The following is a 21,047-nucleotide window of genomic DNA, read 5'->3' on the forward strand; positions in this document are numbered from 1 at the left end:
ATCATTCTACTATAAAGACACATGCACACATATGTTTACTACAGCACTATTTACAACAGCAAAGACTTGGAACCAACCCAAATGCCTATCAATGATAGACTGGATCAAGAAAATGTGGCACATATACACCATGGAATACTATGCAGCCATAAAAAAAGAATGAGTTCATGTCCTTTGTAGGGACATGGATGAAGCTGGAAAAGATCATCTTCAGCAAACTAACACAGTAACTGAAAACCAAACACCTCATGTTCTCACTCATACATGGGTGTTGAACAATAAGAACACATGGACACAGGGAGGGGAATATCACACACCAGAGACTGTCAGGGGTTGGGGGGAAAGGGAAGGGAGAGCATCAGGACAAATCCCTAATGCATGTGGGGCTTAAAACCTAGATGACGGCCTGATAGGTGCAGCAATCCACCATGGCACATGTATACCTATGTAACAAACCTGCACGTTCAGCACATGTATATCAGAACTTAAAGCAAAATAAAATATAATAAATAATAAAACAATCAGATCTCATGAGAGCTCACTCACTATCACGAGAACAACATGGAGGTAACTGCCCTCATGATTCAACCACCTCCCACCAGGACCCTCCCATGACACATAGGGATTATGGGAACTACAATTCAAGATGAGATTTGGGGAGGGACACAGACAAACCATATCATGAACTTTGTGTGTAATGACTGTAACTAATTTTGTTTTCATATAATCACTGCCTAGAAATCTTTGACCTATAGCAGATACCCAGTAAAAGTTACATGAATTTTAATAAAGAATAGGAGAGAGTTTCAGTGTACGTTTTCTGCCCATCTATATATGAGTGAGTTTCTGTAAGATACAGGGCAATTTTTTAAAAATTATTTTAAAAATAATTTGAGGTTCTCAAATTCTCTAGATGTTTCTCTGCAATCTTAAATATAGAGCTTTCACTATAAATTCCTAAAAGAAGCAATTAAATATTTAAATATGTCTCCTCAACAATACTGAAGGCATTTTCACTGTGAGCTCGTTACTATTACATTTATGGAAAAGATGACATGAAAGATAAGCAAAATATTAGATAACACAAACTTATTTAATTTTCAGTTTGGAGGGGAATTTATTATTTTTTCTTATACTTTTTTTTAGAATATTAAAATGATCGGGTTAGAATTTTATTCATTCAACAAACAGTTATGGAGCTCCCACTATGTGCTATTTGTGTGTTAACTATTTGGATACTTTAGTTCTGTAAAACAGCCATGGGTCATCCCTCACAGTGACAAGAAACTATAGATATCTAAAGGAGAAACTGTAAGTAAGGAACGCAAGGAAGGCTTCCCTAAGAAGCTGACCATGAGCACAGTGAAGCAAGTGGCAATGACATGCAGACATGAAACGCTGACCAAGAATGAAATAGACAATATGAAGGTGGATATGTCACACTCAAGCTGGCAGCATTGCAAAATAGGGTGCTCTTTTGGCCATGGAACCTATGCCTCTCCCTACCTTCTTCAAATTTCTTCCAGTATTACTTTTTCTAATTAGTACTTAATTAGCATTAAGTATCAATACTCCAATATTTTGCTGCTTTCCTGGAAATATATATTCATATGAAGAGATAAAATTAAATAATACCTATAAGAAATATGTGTGTTTAGCATTTAATCTAACCCTAATTTACAGATAAGGGAGATTTAGAAAAGCTAAATATAATCAGTTTCACGATTCACCAGTGATACTGTCAAAATTAGAGTACACACAGACAGACACACAAAAATGTGATAATCATTTTTTAAATGAATGAATTACTCTAGAGGCCAAGCTGCTAGCCACGATAGTTCTCCATAAATACCACTGAATTGCTAACCTGAAAATCATGTTCTTTTGCCACAATATTAATGCTTTTAATTTCATCTTTGCTTTCTTGAGGACCTAACTTAAGTAGCAGAGAAGGAAGCTGGAAACAGTATCTCGAGATGCAAATACATTTCTAACAAGGGAAGTTTGCAACAAGCACTTCTTAGCACTTCTCTTTAGAGCTCCACTCTCTCAAAGTGGCCCACTGTATTGCTACAGGATTCAAAAGAGCCTCGTTTTTCTCCATCTTCCACACTTCTCAGTCCCTTTGCTCACCCCACACTCAACATGAAAACCTGGATTCCCCAATGCTAAGAGCTGAGCTCCAAGTAAAGGAGGATCTATAATCTGATTAAAATAATCACAGTAATTGTAAATCCCTTAATCCGCTTAGAAGCATTAACATTTTTTAATGTGGGGGTGGGGAGGCAAGCTGATATAGCCTCTAATTGTTGGCATTTTTGTACAGAATAAACATTATTATATTTTCCTTTACTGGGATAGAAATGGCTACCACATTGACATGGCAATCTGCCCAGAAATCTGTCTCCAAACTGTCAAATTAACACTGAATTTTCTCTTGACAATGCTCATGCCTTCTCTTTTTTTGTTTGTTTGTTTGCTGTTTTGAAATCTCTCGGAGGGGAGATTAAATTATTTTTTTAACTTGGAGTTTGTAGATGAGGGTCTACACCTAGAACTAACATAAACTAGTTTCTTTAAAAAAATAAACCAAAACAAAACAAACAAATAAAACTTGATAACGACTACTTAACTAGGAAAATAATAATAGAAACAATGCAACAATCCATACTAAACAGAAGTCAAAACAGGCCAGTGTTTCAAGCACTTTACATATGTCAACTTTACTTTTCACAGTAACCCCATCAAGTAGATGCTCATATTATCTTAATCATAATGAAAGGAAAGCAGAAAAGCGACATAATCTCCTCAAGTTGACATGACTAGTTGGTAATGAAGTGAGATTCAAACCTAGGTATTTTAACCCCGAAGCCTTATAACCTATGTTCTACTGAAAAGCACACTGAGGAGGGAAAACTCATTGTCAAATAATACAGCTCACTGTGTTATTTCTAGGTTAGAAACTATAGTACTTCAATTCTGGAAGAGACTGAAATATCCACTGGTTAATTCATGCATATTACATATGAAAAATGACATACCCATGGCATGGTGAAAAACTACTTAATGGTAGATTCAAAGCCAGCAACAACCTGCTCTAAATCCAAGAGGTGTTTTTCTCCTGTACTATGCCATAATCAGTCTAAAGAAAACCCACAGAAAAATCTACAAACTCCAAGCCAAGGTAGACATCCAAAGTCCTTTGCAATCTATTTTGTGAGATCCAGTACAAATATAACTGTTGAGTGCTCCCATTTATAAGTTACTTCCAAATTTGGTGCTATACAACATTTCTAACACAAATTGTTCCAAGATTTTTGATTTTTTTTTTTAACATGGGGATGTAAATTTGTGATACTTGACAATTTTGGCATTTCTTCTTTCATGTGTTCACTTTTCTGTTTTTAAAATAACAATTTACTCAAAAATCAGAAGGAATATTAACCCCTTCTATAACTCGTGTCAAAGCAAAGTCAAGAAATTAATTCTCCAATTTTATTCCCTAAATCACTTATCAATTCACAGAATGACATATGTGCAGATTGTAAGTAATTAATTAGACACAGCCTCTCATAGTCGGAAAGGAGATAGATAAGTATATGCAATATGGCTAGAGAAACATAAGAAGTACATCAAATCTATTCTGGGTAGGCGAATGAGACAGCTGAGGTTTACTGGATGGTGAGACACCTGTATTGATTCATTAGGACAAACAGGAATTGGAGTGAAAACAAGGGAGGGAAAAGGACAGACAGGAAAGGATCTAGACAGATTGTCCCTAAATAGAGGAAGGAGATGTTAGAAAAGCCAGAGGAGTAAGCGTGTATTCATGCGGTTAAAGTTAGTGCCCTAGGCACGTGTTCAACACAAGCGAATCAGTAATTCCAATATATCCAAATACAAGGTGTCATCTCATAAGAAAATAACTTAAACTTTCTATTTCTATAGTTCATAAAGAAGAAAATGCCTTTACATGTAAGGAAATAAGGAGAGGAAAAAGAGTTATGGTGCCAGCGACAACAAAAATCATCAAAGCTTAGACAAATTAGCTAACATACTCTCATTACATTCTTCTAAAGGCTGCAGTTATCATCTATAGAAATAATTTCCAAAGAAATGTGGGAATCATGGCTGCCTTTTCAAGTAATGAAGAATCCTTATTATTGGCAAGTTATTTTGTCAAGGCATCAGACAATGCTTGTCTTTAAACATGCCTTCTGTGGACAATAAAATGCTGGTGACAGTTTCCAGCTTCAAATGAATCAGCTCTCCTTGCTCAGGGCACATTACTGCTCCTGACCTCTTCCCTGCCCGTGCCTTGACCTTCTCCCACTCAGACGTTATTCCGTTCCTCATGCCTGTGAGCGTCTCATATTATTCCTGAGCTGTAGCTCTAGAATTTAGCATGAGGAGTGCTGCCCCTGATAGATGTCTTACATGAGTAATGCTCTTAATGATCCCCAATGGGACTACCATATTATTCCAGCAGGATGAATCACTCAAACACAAAAAGAAATTCTATGCATTTTACCATGAAACAGAATGAAAAATAAAAATTCTAACATTTAGAAACAGTTTTCCTAAGTTTTGCAAAAAATGACCAGGAAAAAATAAAGAGTTAACAAAAGTTTCTTCATATATTTAGTTTTGTAGTATATCACAAACACCTGAGCATATTATACCATTCCTATGTTGCCTAAAGAAATCCTCCAAATGTTATTTTAGAAACATTTATGAATTATGCACAAGAGTCCTCACAGAAAGGCTAGATACGTTCTTGAAAACTGTGCACAAATCAATATTTTGGAAGCTAAATAACATTTTTGACTGACAAATTATTTCAAAGATGCTTTCTTTTCATTTCTGGTTAATATTCAATTGTTAATGATTGCTGGCCCTTTAGACTAAGCTTCTCTCCTGAAAATGCTTCTGTCAAATAACTAATACTGTATTAGCAAATAATAAAACAAATAAGGGACACTAGATTTTAAAAACAATCCTGCAATAAATACTTGCAGAAGGTAGAGACTTCTTTGCAATTCAGCCACAGCCTCAATTATCATTATTTTTACTTCTTCAAATTTCCTTAATGTATTTTCTTAACATGTAATTCCTATGCAACACAGTGGTGCATCTCTTAATAGCAATCAGTAAGCCTTTAAACCATGTTGATAATTTCTCTTCTTATTCAAGAATATATTTATTTATTCAGTTCAACAGGGACTCTTAGTTCATCAAAGGGCTTGTGGTTTTGTTTTCTTTGTTTGTTAGCTTTAAGACAAAAGAATAAACATAAACAGTAAAACTGATCACTTTGCCTGGCTCAACAAATACAATTTGTAAAATGTAAATAGCTACGAATAAAGGAGAAGCTTTTGGTTAAATAAACCATTATGTAAACATTTAACTAGCAACTCTACAATGAAGAAGGGCAAACACCAGAAAAATAAGAAGGTAAAACACAGAAGATAACAAGAAGTAAGGAGATACTGATGTATTTAGAGTACAGATAGGTCAGTTGGCCACAGGATAAATGGTGTAATACTGCAGCCACAAAATGATGACCTGTAGACCATAGTTGGTGCTAGTACTTATTAATATTATAATTAATTTGTACTCAACTACCAACATTTATTGGTTAGGAAATTGTATTGAAAAATACAGAGTTATGCTTTCTCGTGAAAAGTCCGTCTGAAAGTCCATCTTGAAGTTTGTCTACATTGAGACTGTTATTTCCCTGAAGCAAGATTCAGTCAACCACCTCTTGTCCCTAATACAATCACTTCCTTTCTTATACAGACCTTGCATAGGCATTTCAGTTTTAAACCCTTATAAAATATTATCAGAAAAAATACAGAATCTCATAAGCTTTATTAGTGAGATTGTGACGTTAGACCAGAAAGGACAGTTCTTAGATGGTTCAATGGGAAATAAAAGCGAAAAGATCAGTATCTAGATTCTTAATACATTTTACATCTCCTGATCCAGAAAAGCATTACATCCCAGGACACCAAGGGAACATTTATAAAATGCAAGATTTGGCCGGGCCCGGTGGCTCAAGCCTGTAATCCCAGCACTTTGGGAGGCCGAAGCGGGTGGATCACGAGGTCAAGAGATCGAGACCATCCTGGTCAACATGGTGAAACCCCGTCTCTACTAAAAATACAAAAAATTAGCTGGGCATGGTGGTGCGTGCCTGTAATCCCAGCTACTCGGGAGGCTGAGGCAGGAGAATTGCCTGAACCCAGGAGGCGGAGGTTGCGATGAGCCGAGGTCGCGCCATTGCACTCCAGCCTGGGTAACAAGAGTGAAACTCCGTCTCAGAAAAAAAAAAAAAAAAAAAAAAAAAAAATGCAAGATTTGTCGGACGCTTAAGAGGAAGTTACAAGTTATTTACATTTTTAAATAAAATGTAGGTAGACCCCTCAAACTTAAGGTTACACCTTAGAAAGACACTGGCTAATTAAATATTTAAAACAATATGACAAAAACAACATAACCAAGGGGAATGAATCTTTATCAAATGAGAAAATTTGGAAAAAATTTGGCATCTTATGCCTGAAGAATAACAAGTTTAAAAAGAACGTAATAACTCTCTTCAAACACTGAAATTAGATTAGATTTACCTTGGGTAGCTTTGGAGGATACAACCAAGGCCAGTAGGTCAGGAATTAGAGTTAGGTTTTAGCTTAATATGTAGACAAGTTTTATAATTGTAAACATATATGCTATGAAGAGATATTTCCTGATACAGAAAGTAAGGAGGAAAGAATAAAGAATGTGTTCAGGGTATTGCAGAGAAGGCAGGACAGAGAGTAATATTCCAAGGCACTGTCCAAAGGATTCTCTGATAGATTGAGAATAAAAATACACATAACGGTATATCAAAGTCTATTTATCCGTACACTGCTATCCATAACCTCAAAGAAAATGCCAGAAAACAAATGTCTTAATCTCTAAGAATTAGGTCATTAAGTCTATACTTACTTTACACCACCTTTTTTCCATTTGGTTGAAGCATTTAAAAATATTTATTTTTTAAACTGACAAATAAAAGTTCTTTATATTTATGGTTTACAACATGCTTTTAAATAGGCACACATTGTAGAATGGTTAAATCAAGCTAATTAACATATGCATTATTTTTTATGGTCTAAATATAGGCTCACTCCGAGGTCATCATGGATACTTCTATTAAATCACCTATATACTGCAATCAGCCATTTACTGTAAATTCCTTAAGCACAGCAAATGAGCATTTTTTTCTACTTGGTTGCCTGGTTAAGTAACTGAAAGAATAAATGAGATTATTAAATAATGCTCTTTACAATACGTCATAAGTGAAATTCTATAATAACCAATAGCTGTAAAGTCTACCTCTTAAAGCAGATTTCCAGATCATGACTCCTAAATGCAACTCTCAAATACTTTCCCTGGTCCAACAAGTTATCTCCATTATTTCCCTAAGCACTCTTTGGGATCCTACTTATTCCAGGAAGAGTTTCCTGACTAAGTTAATCCCCTGACCCACCAGTTCCCAAAATGTAATTCCCCTTTCTTTCATCATATCAAAAACATCTTTGATTTATATAGCACCAACAATTCACTAATGTAAATCGACATTTCATTTTGTGGTTACAGGATCTCACTTTGTCACCCTGGCTGGCATGCAAAGGCAGGAACACAGCTCATTGCATCCTCAACCTCCTGGGCTCATCCTCCCGGCTCAGCTTCCCAAGTAGCTGAGACTACAAGCAAGTGTCACCAAGCCACACTGTTTTTTGTTTGTTTGTTTTTTCTGTAGCATCTCACTATATTGCCCAGGCTGGTCTCATACTTCTGGGCTTAAGCAATCCTCCCACCTCAGCCTCCCAAAGTGCTAGGATTATAGGTATGAGCCACTGCACTCAGCCCTGAACGTGTGTGTGTGTGTGTGTGTGTGTGTGTGTGTGTGTGTGTGTGTGTAGACAGATTATATATATATATATATATATATATATATATATTTTTTTTTTTTTTGAGACAGAGATCTAACTGTTGTGCTGTTGTCGCCCGAGCTGCAGTGCAATGATGTGTTCTTGGCTCGCTGCAACCTCCACCTCCCAGGTTCCAGTAATCTCCTGCCTTAGCCTCCCAAGACGTTGAGATTACACGTGTCCTCTACCATGCCCAGCGAATTTTTGTTTTTGTTTTTGTTGGTTTTTTTTTAAGTACAAACAGGGTTTCACCATGTTGGTCAGGCTGGTCTTGAACTCCTGGTCTCAGGTGATCCGCCCACCTGGGGCTCCCAAAGTGCTGGGATTACAAGCGTGAGACACCACACCAGCCTGGCCTGAAGCATATTTTAAGACTGTGTAAAAATCTTAATAAGAACCAAGTCTCAAATAAGGGAAGGCTTTAGATATGATACTGTTTTGATTAGTGGCATAGAGTAAGAAACTGGGGAAAGCTTCAATCTTCATTTAAGTCTTACGTAAAATCCCAAACCAATGGAAATAGATGAAAATAAATATACAATCCCATCCACATATTTGGAAATAACTTTGGAAGACCAACTGAATTCAACTGAGGAAAAACTACCTAAGAAATTATACAACAGCCATAGTCAGAAACACATATTTAAAACAGTAAGAAAAGCAAAAGAATGGTATTCCTAAAGCCAACTGCATTACTTCTGAAAGAGTATTGATTACGGTGCTGTTTTTGATAGCTTTACAGACTCATACAGCTTTCATTGGCAGGAATTACGTGAACCAATGCTGAATTATTTCTTTGTTTTCTGTAAAACTTGTCATTGGAGACAAATACACCTTTAAAATAATACTAATCACAGATTCTAACTAAGCTTTTGCTTAATATGTTTTATTATCAATAACATCACCATTTATTATCGAAAGCAAAAAAATGAAAAGTAAACAATTAGTTTCTTAAAGAGGTTAGATAACAGTGATTCTACTTTCTCTATAAGGACAATCCTACTCACACAATTGAGTTATTATAAAAAACAGTTGGTACTTATTATTTCAGTTTTATTCCACAAACTGAATAGGACTGAAAAAACCATGTTATAAGGCTGGACTTATGTTTCTTTTTTCTAGGGTGTGTAATACCAGGGTATACTCCCTTTTGTGGGTTATCATGTGACAAAGAGAAGAATGCAACAGAAAGTAAAAGGTAACATAAAAATTGAATATCTAGGCCAGGCACAGGGGCTCATGCCTATAATCCCAGCACTTTGGGGGGCTGAGGTGGGAACCTGAGGTCAAGAGTTGGAGACCAGCCTGGCCAACATGGTAAAACCTCGTCTCTACTAAAAGCAGAAAGAAAAAATTAGCTGGGCGTGGTGGCGCGCACCTGTAGTCCCAGCTACTCGGGGAGGCTGAGGCAGGAGAACCACTTGAACCTAGGAGGCGAAGGTTGCAGTAAACCAAGATTGTGCCAGTGTACTCCAGCCCGGGCGACAGAAGAAGACTCCATCTCAAAAAATGATAATAATCTAAAATCTAAAAAGGAATTAAAACAGGTTGGCAGCATGATAGAGTTCCCTCCCAAAAAAAGCATCTAAATATGTTCTAAACATTTTACACTGTTTCATCTACATTCATTATCTTTAAGGGAAAAGTATAGTGTGCTTGTAGAATTGTGAAAAGCAAGGATTCTGGGATGAAACAGGCTAGTTTCAAGTCCTCACTCTACTACATTGACTGGCCATATTTAAGGAGCTTAACTTTTTGAACCTCATTTTTCATATTGACAGACAGGGCTAATAACACATTCATTTCTAATGTGATTGTTTTAAGTATTAAATAAGATAAGGCATGTTAGCACTTTGCCAGGCAGATAAAAACACTCTATAACTTAGGCATTATCAGTATTACCATTATTATTAAAGATATTATTGATTCCTAGTGTTTCAGGTTCAGTGTATACAACTGGGCCTATACAATTGCATCAATCATCATTTAATAAGTCAGTTGAGTTTCTCATCATGTAAATATATATATCTATTTATCTATATATACAGACTACTAAAAAGCAATGAGCTCTTAAGATTCAATGACCCATGATAGGAGAAAAGATCAAATGACACAATGAGTTTCTTTTTCTTTCTCATCATACTGAATTTAAATCAAAGCTGTCTTTATGATGATTGTGTTCAGTCTGAATTCATGGAGATTATTAGCAATGATCTTGACAGTGACTACTCGTCCTATTTGCATACATATCCAAATAAAAGCTTTATGTCTCTCCTATTTTGCTTCTACAGATTTAGATTTTGAAAATATATTACTAAATTCATTAATTTAAGCAAGCAGTAGTTCTCCCAGATTGCTAGGAAATTTTCACTTATCTTCAGATACAAGGGAAATAAACTGATGAGTTTTATTTTCCACAGCCTGTACAAGCCGTTTACTTTAGTCAGACAACTTGCTAATGGAATGGTCTGGAGATACTGAAATTACTCCCCAAACCAAGCAACTAAAGAAGTTTAAAGCTACCCAGAGGTGTGTAGTTAATATATACAAAGGTAGTCTAACTCACTTTGTTATATGAGCCAGGACCATTTTAGTGAAGTTTCAGGGTGATAAAGACTTCCTTCTCAATAAATCCTAAGTATACAAAATCAGCTTTAGAGCTTTGCAACTAAAAAGTATTAATTTTCTTTTATAGGAAAGGGATTGCAGATAGATACATTTCTTAAGCCAAATTAAAAGTCCGTCATTAGTGAATAAAGAAAATCACACAGTAAGCAAGAAAATATAATAGCAGGCAAGATAAGTTGGAGATAAAATTATGAGACTTAGTGTATCTTATTAGCACTATGCTGCCAAATGATATTGAAACAGACATTTGCAACCTGATTCATTCATTTTTTGGCTTCATTTTCTTTTCTTACTTTACCTGAAATTGCTAATAACAAAAACGGGCCCCACTCACATTAGTGCAGAGAAGCTAAAATGTGGCCTTTGTTTCCTCTTCTACCAAAGTTGGTGTTATATATTTTTTTCCATAATGGTGCATAAATTATGACCATACCTAACATGCCCCAAAGACTTTTACGTCATATGAACACTATCTTGTTATGCTCATTGAAATTTTAGGTTAAAGCAAGATACAACATATACCTGAAATGGCTTTTCAAGTACTTACGAGTCACATGTAACACATTTTTTTACTCTTTAACTTTCTATACAAACTGGGCATATAAACTGTGTTTCAAGCAGAACACTGCAAATAATCTTAGAGAAGAGCTTTGAGGACTCCACACTCCTTTCATGACTAACTGTGGACAAGCTGTCCTCAGCTCTTGGTGCTGTACAGATGAGTTGAATTTAGACATACTTTGAACTTGATACTTTCTGAAATCTAACCAAGGGCATCTTGGGAAAGTGTAACTGTGAGTTGCTATTGCCAGACAACCTTAAAAATATGTTTTCTTGTAAACCCTGCTCTACTTAACTAAAAGACTAACATGATTTTAAAAATAGATCCCCAAAATACTGTATTATCAGGAACCAAAACCGACTATTTCCTATATACTGCATACAAAGCAATCACTTGACACAAAAAGACTACATTCCCACTTAACACAGAACCACCCTGCTCTGTTGACATTTGCTTGTATCCTTTGATGGTGCTTTTAACGCTTCATTTAAGTGTCAAACTAGGTGACAAGCATTAAGCCCAGATAGACTATTTAGTCTCAAACTTGTGACCTTAGAACATTTTCTACAATTGCTTACCTTCTATCCACTTTCCTCAAAAAAATAAAATGAATTAATTCAATAAAATAAACAGAATATTCTTTTCCGGCTCTAAGCCATGGACAGCTGTGAACGCCACAGAGGTACTTCTCTCCTTGAATAAAGTCAGAAAGATATGCACAGTCATGCTGTTCAAAATATTATTTTATGTGTGGAACAACACTGTCATAAGATGTTTGGAAGCCAAGTAAAATCACAGAAGTAAGAGGATTTGTAGCAGCCTGTTTTGGCTAAAGGGAAATGAGGCTGAGCTCTCCCATGAAGCAAGCAACATGACACCTTTTGGTGTTAGAAATAGCCTTTAGGATGGTTAAAAAAGAGACTGGAAAAAGCAAAGAAGTGGAGATCAAAGCTATCTCCCTGTACACTACAGATCATCTTTTTTTTTTTTCTTCCTCTTCTTCAACAGCAAGATTGAAGGAAGGCGCTAAAGTGGAGGGAGAAGGGGAAAGGAAATCATGCTAATCCAGAATTGTAAAGAAAGGAGGTAGCCTTTTGATCTCCACAGGATGGCAACTTTATTGGCTATGCATAAGCAGTTTCCAACCAGCTGATCAACCAGGTATTAAGGCTCAACCCTTCCATGATCAGTAACCATGAAGTGAGTTATCTGTGAGCAGCAGTCAAGCAGAAGGCTCATCTACTAAATAATCACCAGCCCATACTCAACCAGAACCTAAGAGCAACCACAGGGGAAATGATTGTCTCTCCACAGGCTCTTCTGTGAGGAGTACCAATTATTTGCCTTGGGATTCAGAGCAGAGCAAAATCTTCCCTCAAGTGTGCAAGAAGGACAATGCCATTCGTTTTCCAAAATACAACTTGGAACCCATGTGCATCTGCATCACCAGCAGACAATGTTTTGAATTACATTCAGTCTCCTCTTTTGAGCATGCCAGAAAATGCAGACATAATCGAGGCTGAATATGAATTGGTTAGATGTAAAGAATTGACTGTTTTGCCTGGTGATATAAAAATTAGAGCCCATTTTCTTAATGACAGGAAGAATAATGTCTTCCTTCCAAATTCTCAAGTGTTCAAACCACAGTCTTGTTTAAGTGGATTTTTTTGACACAAGTTTTAAAATAAAAAAATGATTGAACCATAATCTTTCTTATTTAAATTATTAATTTCTCTCTTTCAACTACAAAAGCGCACAGTAGTAAGAGTTTTAGAGGCTGCTTGGTTCAAATCCCTGCTGAACCACATCCCCTAACTTCTCCATGATATAGTTTCCACAACTATGAAATCAGGGTACAGTAATAACTTAGAAATAACAGCTTATATGTCATGGAATTTTTATGAGCATTAAATAAGATAATGGTGAGTGTTCAGTAAGTGATAGTCCTCGCTTCATAGGAAAAGTAGTCATTGTCATAAAGTTTCTTACTGTACCTAGAGTTTGAATCCATCTCATCTTTTAATTATTTTCTTCTTTCGCTTTACTGGTTTCCTTTAAATAAAAGTGTAACGATATAGAAGGTAACTACTTGGTGTATCAGTCTTCAATATACATTGATAAGATGCAATATACATTGAGGCAGTCAATATTCTAAAGTCTTATCATGGGTAGCTTAAAAAAAATTATTCTATTGATTTGCCCGAGAGTTAAACATGCTTCAAATTTTTTTTCTGTTTTAAAAATGCAAACTATCTAGTTATTTATATAGTTGCTGAATTTAAGAGTATATACACTTAAATCATATTTTCGGAAATCCACTTTTGGGCTGGACAGGCTGGCTCACACCTGTAATCTCAGCACTTTGGAAGGCCAAAGCAGGCAGAAGCCCTGAGGTCAGGAGTTTGAGACCAGCCTGGCCACCAGTGCAAACCCCCTCTGTAATACTAAACATACAAAAATTAGGCTGGCATGGTGGTGGGCACCTGTAGTCTCAATGACTCAAGAGGCTGAGGCAGAAGAATCGTCCGAACCCGGGAGGCAGAGGTTGCAGTGGGCCGAGACCACATCACTGCATTGCAGCCTTGGCGACAGAGCAAGACAGTTTCAAAAAAAAGAAAAAGAAATTCCCTTTTTGGATTGGCTTCACGTGCTGTGCCTGGTCAGAGGGCACATTCACACTTGGCGGCTCCACTTCCACTCTACCCCTGCCTATGTTTTAAAACCAGCTTAATTCTAGACCCTCATTTCTACCACACATCTTCAGACTTCTGCTTTTGGCTTCTTTCTTCCTTTTCATTTTTGATGCCTTGCTTTCATGTAGTCTATAGATTACCTTAGGCCTAATTTTAAATTGAATGATAACTTTGCTTTCCTTCCGTTTTCCTACATGAAATCGAGTTCGCAGGACAGTTTACATTTTTGTTTTAAAAATTAAACCTTTTTTTTAAAGTCAGAAATTATCCTAAGTATCACCTTAACATATTTTATTAACACAGATGATAATAAATATTCAACCACTTAATAGTCTTCACTGAGAAGCTGTTATCCTGTTTCCTTCCCATTGCATTCCTGTTGCCCAGTTATTTTAAATTATAGATATCAAGTCGATGTAAAATTGAAAAATAAATGGTCATGGTTAGTCTGCAATTTAGTATTTTGCATCACTTTAAATTACATAAGAATATTTCAATTGTTGTAGCAAAGACTAAGAAAAAACTTCAGGTAAACTTTCTGTTCTAAGACCTTTAACCATAAGTGTCTTATGCATTAGAATGCCCGTTATCAAGAAACAAAAATATTTTAAGAGATATCACAGTATTCAGGTATGTATATTTAAAGGCCAGAAAGGTTACAAAGGAACTAGCAGAATGCATTGGAACTACACAACACTCTTACTAGAAAGAAAGATGGAGGGAGGGAAAGAGGAAGAGAAACCAGAGATCAGACAATTGGCTCAAACAGTGAAACTTATCTAAAAATATTCCTCTTCCCAAGAGAAAACACGCCTCCCCCCAAAAAAAGGCAAGAAAAAGAAAGACAGCACCCGTAAACTTCCATTTATATGAAATTCAAATCTCATCCTAAGTTTGAACTGAAATCCAAATACTTTTTCACTTAAAAGCAGGTTTTAGCAAATGGATTTGAGAAGAGTAAGTCTATGAAGAAAAAAATGTTTAGAATCAGATCCTGAGAGATCACATGGATTTTTTTCAGGGCTAACTCTTATGCATCCTCCCACCCCACAAACCCACCAAAAGTCTCTCTGTCCATAGAAAAGGCAGATAGACCAACGAATTAAAGGAATATACCTGAAAAATGAATTTCTGAAGGAATACCACTTTTTCAAAAATCTTAGTTTCATTGAATGAAAAGTTATTGTTGTAGCATCAAGTTAATAGATAAAAGGCTATAAGAAGTGAACACACTTAAGCACAATACTTAGTACTAACTATGCCATCAACATACCAAAATGGAGTTTATAATCTGTTTGAAGAAAGCTGTTAGACTTTTTTAAGTTGGCAGCCAGTTAAAAAAGGAAGGAAAGAAAAAAGAAAAAAAGAACTGACAACCAATAGATGCTTTTACAGGTTAAATCTTGCTGAAGGTAAGTTATCCCCTCACTACACTTAGATTTATTTAAGCTCACCACATTTCTCTTCAATACACTCCATTAACAAGTGATAGGCTGTGATCTTACGCTCAAGGCAAGACATGAAACACAATCTTTCAAGAACTTCATTCATTCTCTGACCAGGTGTCTTGAACACACCCAGGTTACTAGTCACTTGAGTTCTGTGAAGTTTTATTCAAATGAACAGTGTTGCTTTATAACAGAATAGTGTCATGAAATCACCCAGCTACTCAATAGTTTGGCCTCCCAAGTTCAGATTCACAGCATGAGTGAAAGTTATGAGGAATAAAAAGCTTCAGGTTATGTCTGAGGGAACACTTTAAAAGAAGCTTTTGTCCTGAAAAGTGGCAAAGTAGACAGGCTCACCAATAGGAAAAACTTAGGTTTATAAAAGTCATCAATGACTTAAAAGGAAAATTAAATTAGAAACATGAAGCTAGAAATCAGTGTAGCTCTAACATTATAATTGTCTCAAATCTATTCAAATTACAATCCTCAGATACTAATTACTAATCAAATTATAAATCTAATAGGACAGTACATTCCCAGATAATTCTCCAAGTGAAGACAGAATTTGCAAGTTGACACCATCAGCTTTCAGTGATACCCTATTAATGTGACCCTATCTTTAATCTACAGCCATGATAAAACGTTCCAACATATACAAACTCAACTCAAACAGTGACTAATGACCATTAATCCCCCTATCTTCAGTAATCTGCTCCTGCAGTCATTTATCACAATGACACTTCACTTTACACATATGAATAAACTTTAACCAGAAAGGTGAATCAACAAAAATCTCAAAGGTATCTGAAGCTGTAAATTAAACTAGGGAGAGACACAGCCAGGAGAGGCAAATAGAGAGATTCGATTTTAATGTTTTTGATTTGCATCCATGGCTAGGGGTGGGGTATTGGAAGGACTATTCAATCACTCAGATATGCATACTAAGGAAAAATAAGGCATTACAGAAGGAGAAGCTGGGAGTGGCGAATAACAACCCCAAGGAGTTAGCCTACTCATCCATCCACTGTGACATAGATGAGATATCCCAGGTTGAAACTTCAGTTTCTGTTTTCTTTAAAGGAGTAACAATTTATTGTTTAAATTTACTTTAGTTGCAAATCTTCCTTGTAACTTCCAGTCAGCAAGCATAATTCATAGACTAAAATTCCGTCAGGGGTTTACTCGCTACCATTTAGCTGACTGTGAGTATGTGGTGCTTTTCCCCCTTTTTCTTATTCTCTTAACCATCTGCCTTAAGTAAAATCCCTGATCAAAACATAAATGATAATCATAAACCACAAAAGCTCAAACAAACCCCTAAAAACGTTTCATAATTGTGCAAACTGAGTGACTGTTACCGATAAGCCCTGATGCAACTTGAAGCTAAGTATACGAACGTTTCTATAAAAATTCCCTGAGGTGCCGTGTGTGTGTGTGTGTGTGTGTGTGTGTGTGTGTGTGTGTGTGTGTGTGTGTTTTAAAGCCTGAAATCGGATCCGTGATTGAAACCAGAATCTACCAAAAGGAAAGAAACAAAAGTTGAATCGTGGCTCAGTTCACCCATAGTAAAAAAAGTTTCTTAGGGAGGGTAAGAAAACTATTTACAAGTGTAGATCCAGTGTGTACTCTTATGTCAGGAGGGTCCCGTTTCAGCATCCTTCCAACACTTCATATGGTGTTTCAGTGTTATTTCATTAATCCTAAACATCCCAAATTCAGCTGTTTTCTTTCGCCAATGAGAATTCCCAGGCAAAGTGTCCCCTTTCCGATGCTAGCAACTGCCTGTTTTCCTTCCAAACCCAGCGAGGCAGTGACTATTTTATATCCTACGTTAGGAAGGAGTTATTTCATGAAGCTTCTTCAGAATCAAATTTAATTATAGACTTTGGTTACATAAAACAACTACTAATAACCCCTTGTGCTCGGAAGAGGAGGGGCAAATTGGAGGACCAGTTTCAGGAATTCTGGCAAGCCTGTGGGCCACAAGCTCCCAGGGTGCACGTTTCCCTCCCCAAGAAAGCAATACTTCAGCGCATCCTGGGGGCCCTAGCTCACTGCCAACCGCTGCCTCCTCCCACCCTGCTGCTTAGACCTGCGTTTGCCCAGAGTAATCTGGGCGTGCCCTGAACTTGGCAAAAGGCCGAGGTCTGCAAAGAGTCTTGAGGAGGTTCGGGGGTGGAGGGGAGGTTTTGGGAAGTGGGGAAAAAGAGACAGCCCCAAATGTGAACTAGGAACATTTTCGCCCAAAAGTCTTGGAGGAATCGAGCTGCTCCGGCCTTAGGAGGGAGGGGTAGCCAAAATGCAATTCTGGGTTTGATTTTGAAAAGTGGAGAGGGGGAGAGCAGAGAGGATCAAGGGTGAAGAAAGAAGACGCGGGGTTACCTGAACAGAGACATATTAATCCAAACAGGTAAAAGTGAGCAGGCTCCGCAATCATTGTCCTCGGGTGGATCCTGCATACAGTCTCATGCCAAGAGGAGTGAGTAGAAATAGGTCCCCAAATGTATGAAGCCACACACCACACACACCCCGCACAAAGGCTTAATATAAGCAACGTGGGTCAATTAGCCAGGAGTTTTCAGGGCAATTACTCGTCGACCTTTCCGGACGCTTGTCAGTATCTCAGAGCCTTTTGCAGAGGAAGAATTCCAAGGTTGGTCTTCTCCGGCCCCAGGATTTCCGAGGAGGCTCAGACACTTTGAAGAACCATCCAAAGCGAACAACAAAGAGCCGAAGCAGAAGCGCAGTAGTGCCGTTTCCTGCCTCCACAGTCTAGCTGAGCCTCCCGGCGTGCGCCCCACAATGTGCGCCCGAGCGCCGCTGCGAGGGCAGGCGCGGCGGCGGCAAAGTTGGGGTGTGAGAGCGAATCGGGGAGGGCCAAAAAGTGCTTCTCCGTCTCCAGGCGAGCCCAGTCAGCGGCGGGCCACCCGCGGCAGCGGCGAGAGCAGCCAAAGTAGCAGCAGCAGCTCCGGAGGACGGGCTTGGGGTGCCGGGAGTGCGGCTGGGCGACTCCGCGCGCAGGGGGCGAGCGAGGGGGCGGTGCGGCGACAGCGGCTGCCTGGGCGGGCCCTTGTTCCCATCACTTGGGGGATGCGGAGGGTACTGGGGACAGCAGCAGGACCGCGGACACTCGCACGTCTTCCGGGCGCCCCCAGCCCCGCGCGGCGCCCAACATCGCCCCGGCCCCTCGCCCTCTGGGGCGCGCGCAGGCACCCCCAAACTACTCCGAAGCCCAAACTTCCTGGGGGTAGCTGCTTGCACCCCGGGCTAGTGGAAGCGGTAAAGAGGCAGCTGCTGGCTCTCCCCGGGGTGGCAGAGAAGCGCAGGGAGGATGCTGCCGCGGGTGGGAGGGACGGCCGCCGCGGCTCACCCGAGCTCCTCCGGGAGCAGCCGCGTCTGAAGTTTCTGCTCTCACGCCGCCTCCTCTCCGGCTCAACTGCTTGTGGGTTTCCCCCACAGCCCCCGCGGCTCCCAGTTTCCTCCCTCTCCTCCCCGGCCGGAGAATACTTAAAGGGGCCGCGTGGCCCTTTCCGCGCTTCTCGACACTACAGGCGCTGGTCAGGCAAGTTCTGCTCCTCAATATTTCCACCCACAAGCCAGGGGTGCCCAACTGCGCCCTCAGGTGAGAATCCAATTGCTCAGAATCGGAAATCCAGGCGAATGAGAACCAGTCTTGTTTCTGTCGCCACCCCCAGCTCCCCTGCACCTTTCTCCAAATGGAACTTCCCAGCCAAAGACTTCAAAAATCCTCCTGGTCCAACTTAACCTCTTCCTTGCCGCTTCCAGGGATTGGAAAAAACTCCTAAATAACTCTGCTCTCACTTCTCCCCATTCCCATTAAAAAAATAAATTAATTAACGTTGAGTAACATGCCTTTAGTATACAGGAGGTAAACAGAGAACATATTGGGCATTCTGTGACAACCATCCTTTTCTTTTAAGTTGAAGTTGTTGAAGCTCTTGTAGGAAAGATAGCCAAATCATAAGGCACAGGGTCGGGCCTTGGGATCATTTCGTTATGTTTCATTTGAGACCCTCTCTTTCAATTTCTTAGACTGCACACATTAGAAAGCTAACAATGGGGAGGTAATTTTAAAGAGAGAGAGAAAAAAATGCAAAAACGTTTGCAGTTATGAGAAGCTAGTCAGCATTTCAAAACCAACAGGCATAGGCTTTCACACCCAGTAGACCAGCCCTGAAATCCCAACCCACCAGTTATTACCTCTGTGCCCAGGTCTGTTTTCTCTTCTCTGTTTCTATTCTTGAGATATTGTACTCCATTAATAAAAAAAAAAATACGCAAAGCAAAACAAACCTGACACAACTGACAGGCATTCATTCATTGACTCAGTCATTTTTCTTTCTTTCTATCAAGTAAGGCATAGTCGCCAGGTGCTGTGGCTAACACTTGTAATCCCAGCACTTTGGGAGGCTGAGACGGGCGGATCAACCTAAGGTCAGGAGTTCAAGACCAGCCTGACAAATATGGTGAAACCCCGTCTCTACTAAAAATACAAAAATTAGCTGGGCGTGGTGGCGTTGCCCTGTAGCCCCAGCTACTCGGGAGGCTGAGACAGGAGAATTGCTTGAGGTGGAGGTTGCAGTGAGCCAAGATCACTGCCACTGCACACTAGCCTGAACAACAAAGCAAGACTCCATCTCAAAAAAACAAACAACAAAAAAAGGCACAGTATGTAAAATACCTAACATGCTGAATGCTGAATAAATGGCAGAATTATTATCTACAGAGTTGTGTACCATAACTTCAAAAAAATGATTTCGTATCTAGCAGTATATATAAGAAGCTGCTTTCAGTGGCTGCCTCTGAAACAGAGAACTGCACAGTGGCTAGGGCAGGGAAGGAGGACTTGCTCTTTTCTAGGTAATGTTGTGCTTTTCCATTTATTTTCAGGTGAGCACATTTATTACCTAATGGAAGATAAAAATTTTAAAGCAAATTTGGTTGCTGCTGGCACAACCAATGACTTTAGAGCAACATTTTGTGAAAACTCTGGTTAACAGCACATATCTTTGAAAGGGAAAGATAGTTTAATACTGAGAAAACTGACTATAAATTCAGTAAACAGGCTGAAGGTAAGAATTCAAAGACTCCAACCAAAATCTTTTCAGCAGTAAAAATATGAATGGGCAGTCAAAGCTGAAAAGCAAACATCAATTTGGTCTTGTGAAAGGATATTTAGTGAGAAACATAGAATATATCTCATTTTCTTGGAAAAAAAAAGTACTTTTAAGATAAGCTTACCTAATAATAGCAAATAAATAAATACTAAAGTGTGCTACTTAAAAGAAAGAGAGCAAGAGGGAGAGAAAATTCAAATCCACATATCATTTTAGTGCATGTTAAATAAAGATGTCAAACTTTCACTTAGTGATGGGGGTATACTTTTAAATATAATGAAGAATATGTATAAGGATCCCTATTGCATTGTTTCCCAAAGTAGATCTCCTGGTCTCTAGAAGTTTGCTTATATCTCTCAAGATCTCTTGCCATTTATCTCATTGAATGCAAACCATGTTAATACCACCTTATATTTCTCAACTTCAGTAAATACCACCCACCCGTCCTCTCTCTTCCACCCCTAGAGATGATATTACCTAGGAGAGTCAGCAGTAAGTTTCCTCAAGGAACTAACTTTTGTTCAGCCCCTGATGAAGACCAACATCACCAACTCATTTGTTAGTTCTTTCTGCCCATTATATCAGTAAAGATGGCACAGAAA

General features: G+C 38.5%; 1 protein-coding gene across 12 annotated transcripts in view; it reads right to left on the minus strand.

Annotated features, from left to right (window-relative positions):
- Positions 1–21,047, minus strand: part of ROBO1 (roundabout guidance receptor 1) — a 1,106,753-nt gene that overhangs the window by 399,439 nt on the left and 686,267 nt on the right. For 4 of the 12 annotated variants that reach the window (XM_032276641.1, XM_032276645.1, XM_032276642.1 and 1 more), the window contains exon 1: positions 17,690–19,127. The exons of 7 other annotated variants lie outside the window; for them this stretch is intronic. In XM_032276641.1, coding sequence (XP_032132532.1) covers positions 17,690–17,744 — 55 coding nt within the window. In that variant the 5' untranslated portion in view covers positions 17,745–19,127. Of the gene's footprint in view, positions 1–17,689; positions 19,128–21,047 lie in introns of those variants that run through there. One more of the 12 variants, XM_032276646.1, reaches the window with a different exon arrangement.

This window comes from Sapajus apella, unplaced genomic scaffold (assembly GCF_009761245.1).
Source record: "Sapajus apella isolate SASKATOON/1434 unplaced genomic scaffold, GSC_monkey_1.0 scaffold8, whole genome shotgun sequence".
Lineage (NCBI taxonomy): Eukaryota > Metazoa > Chordata > Mammalia > Primates > Cebidae > Sapajus > Sapajus apella.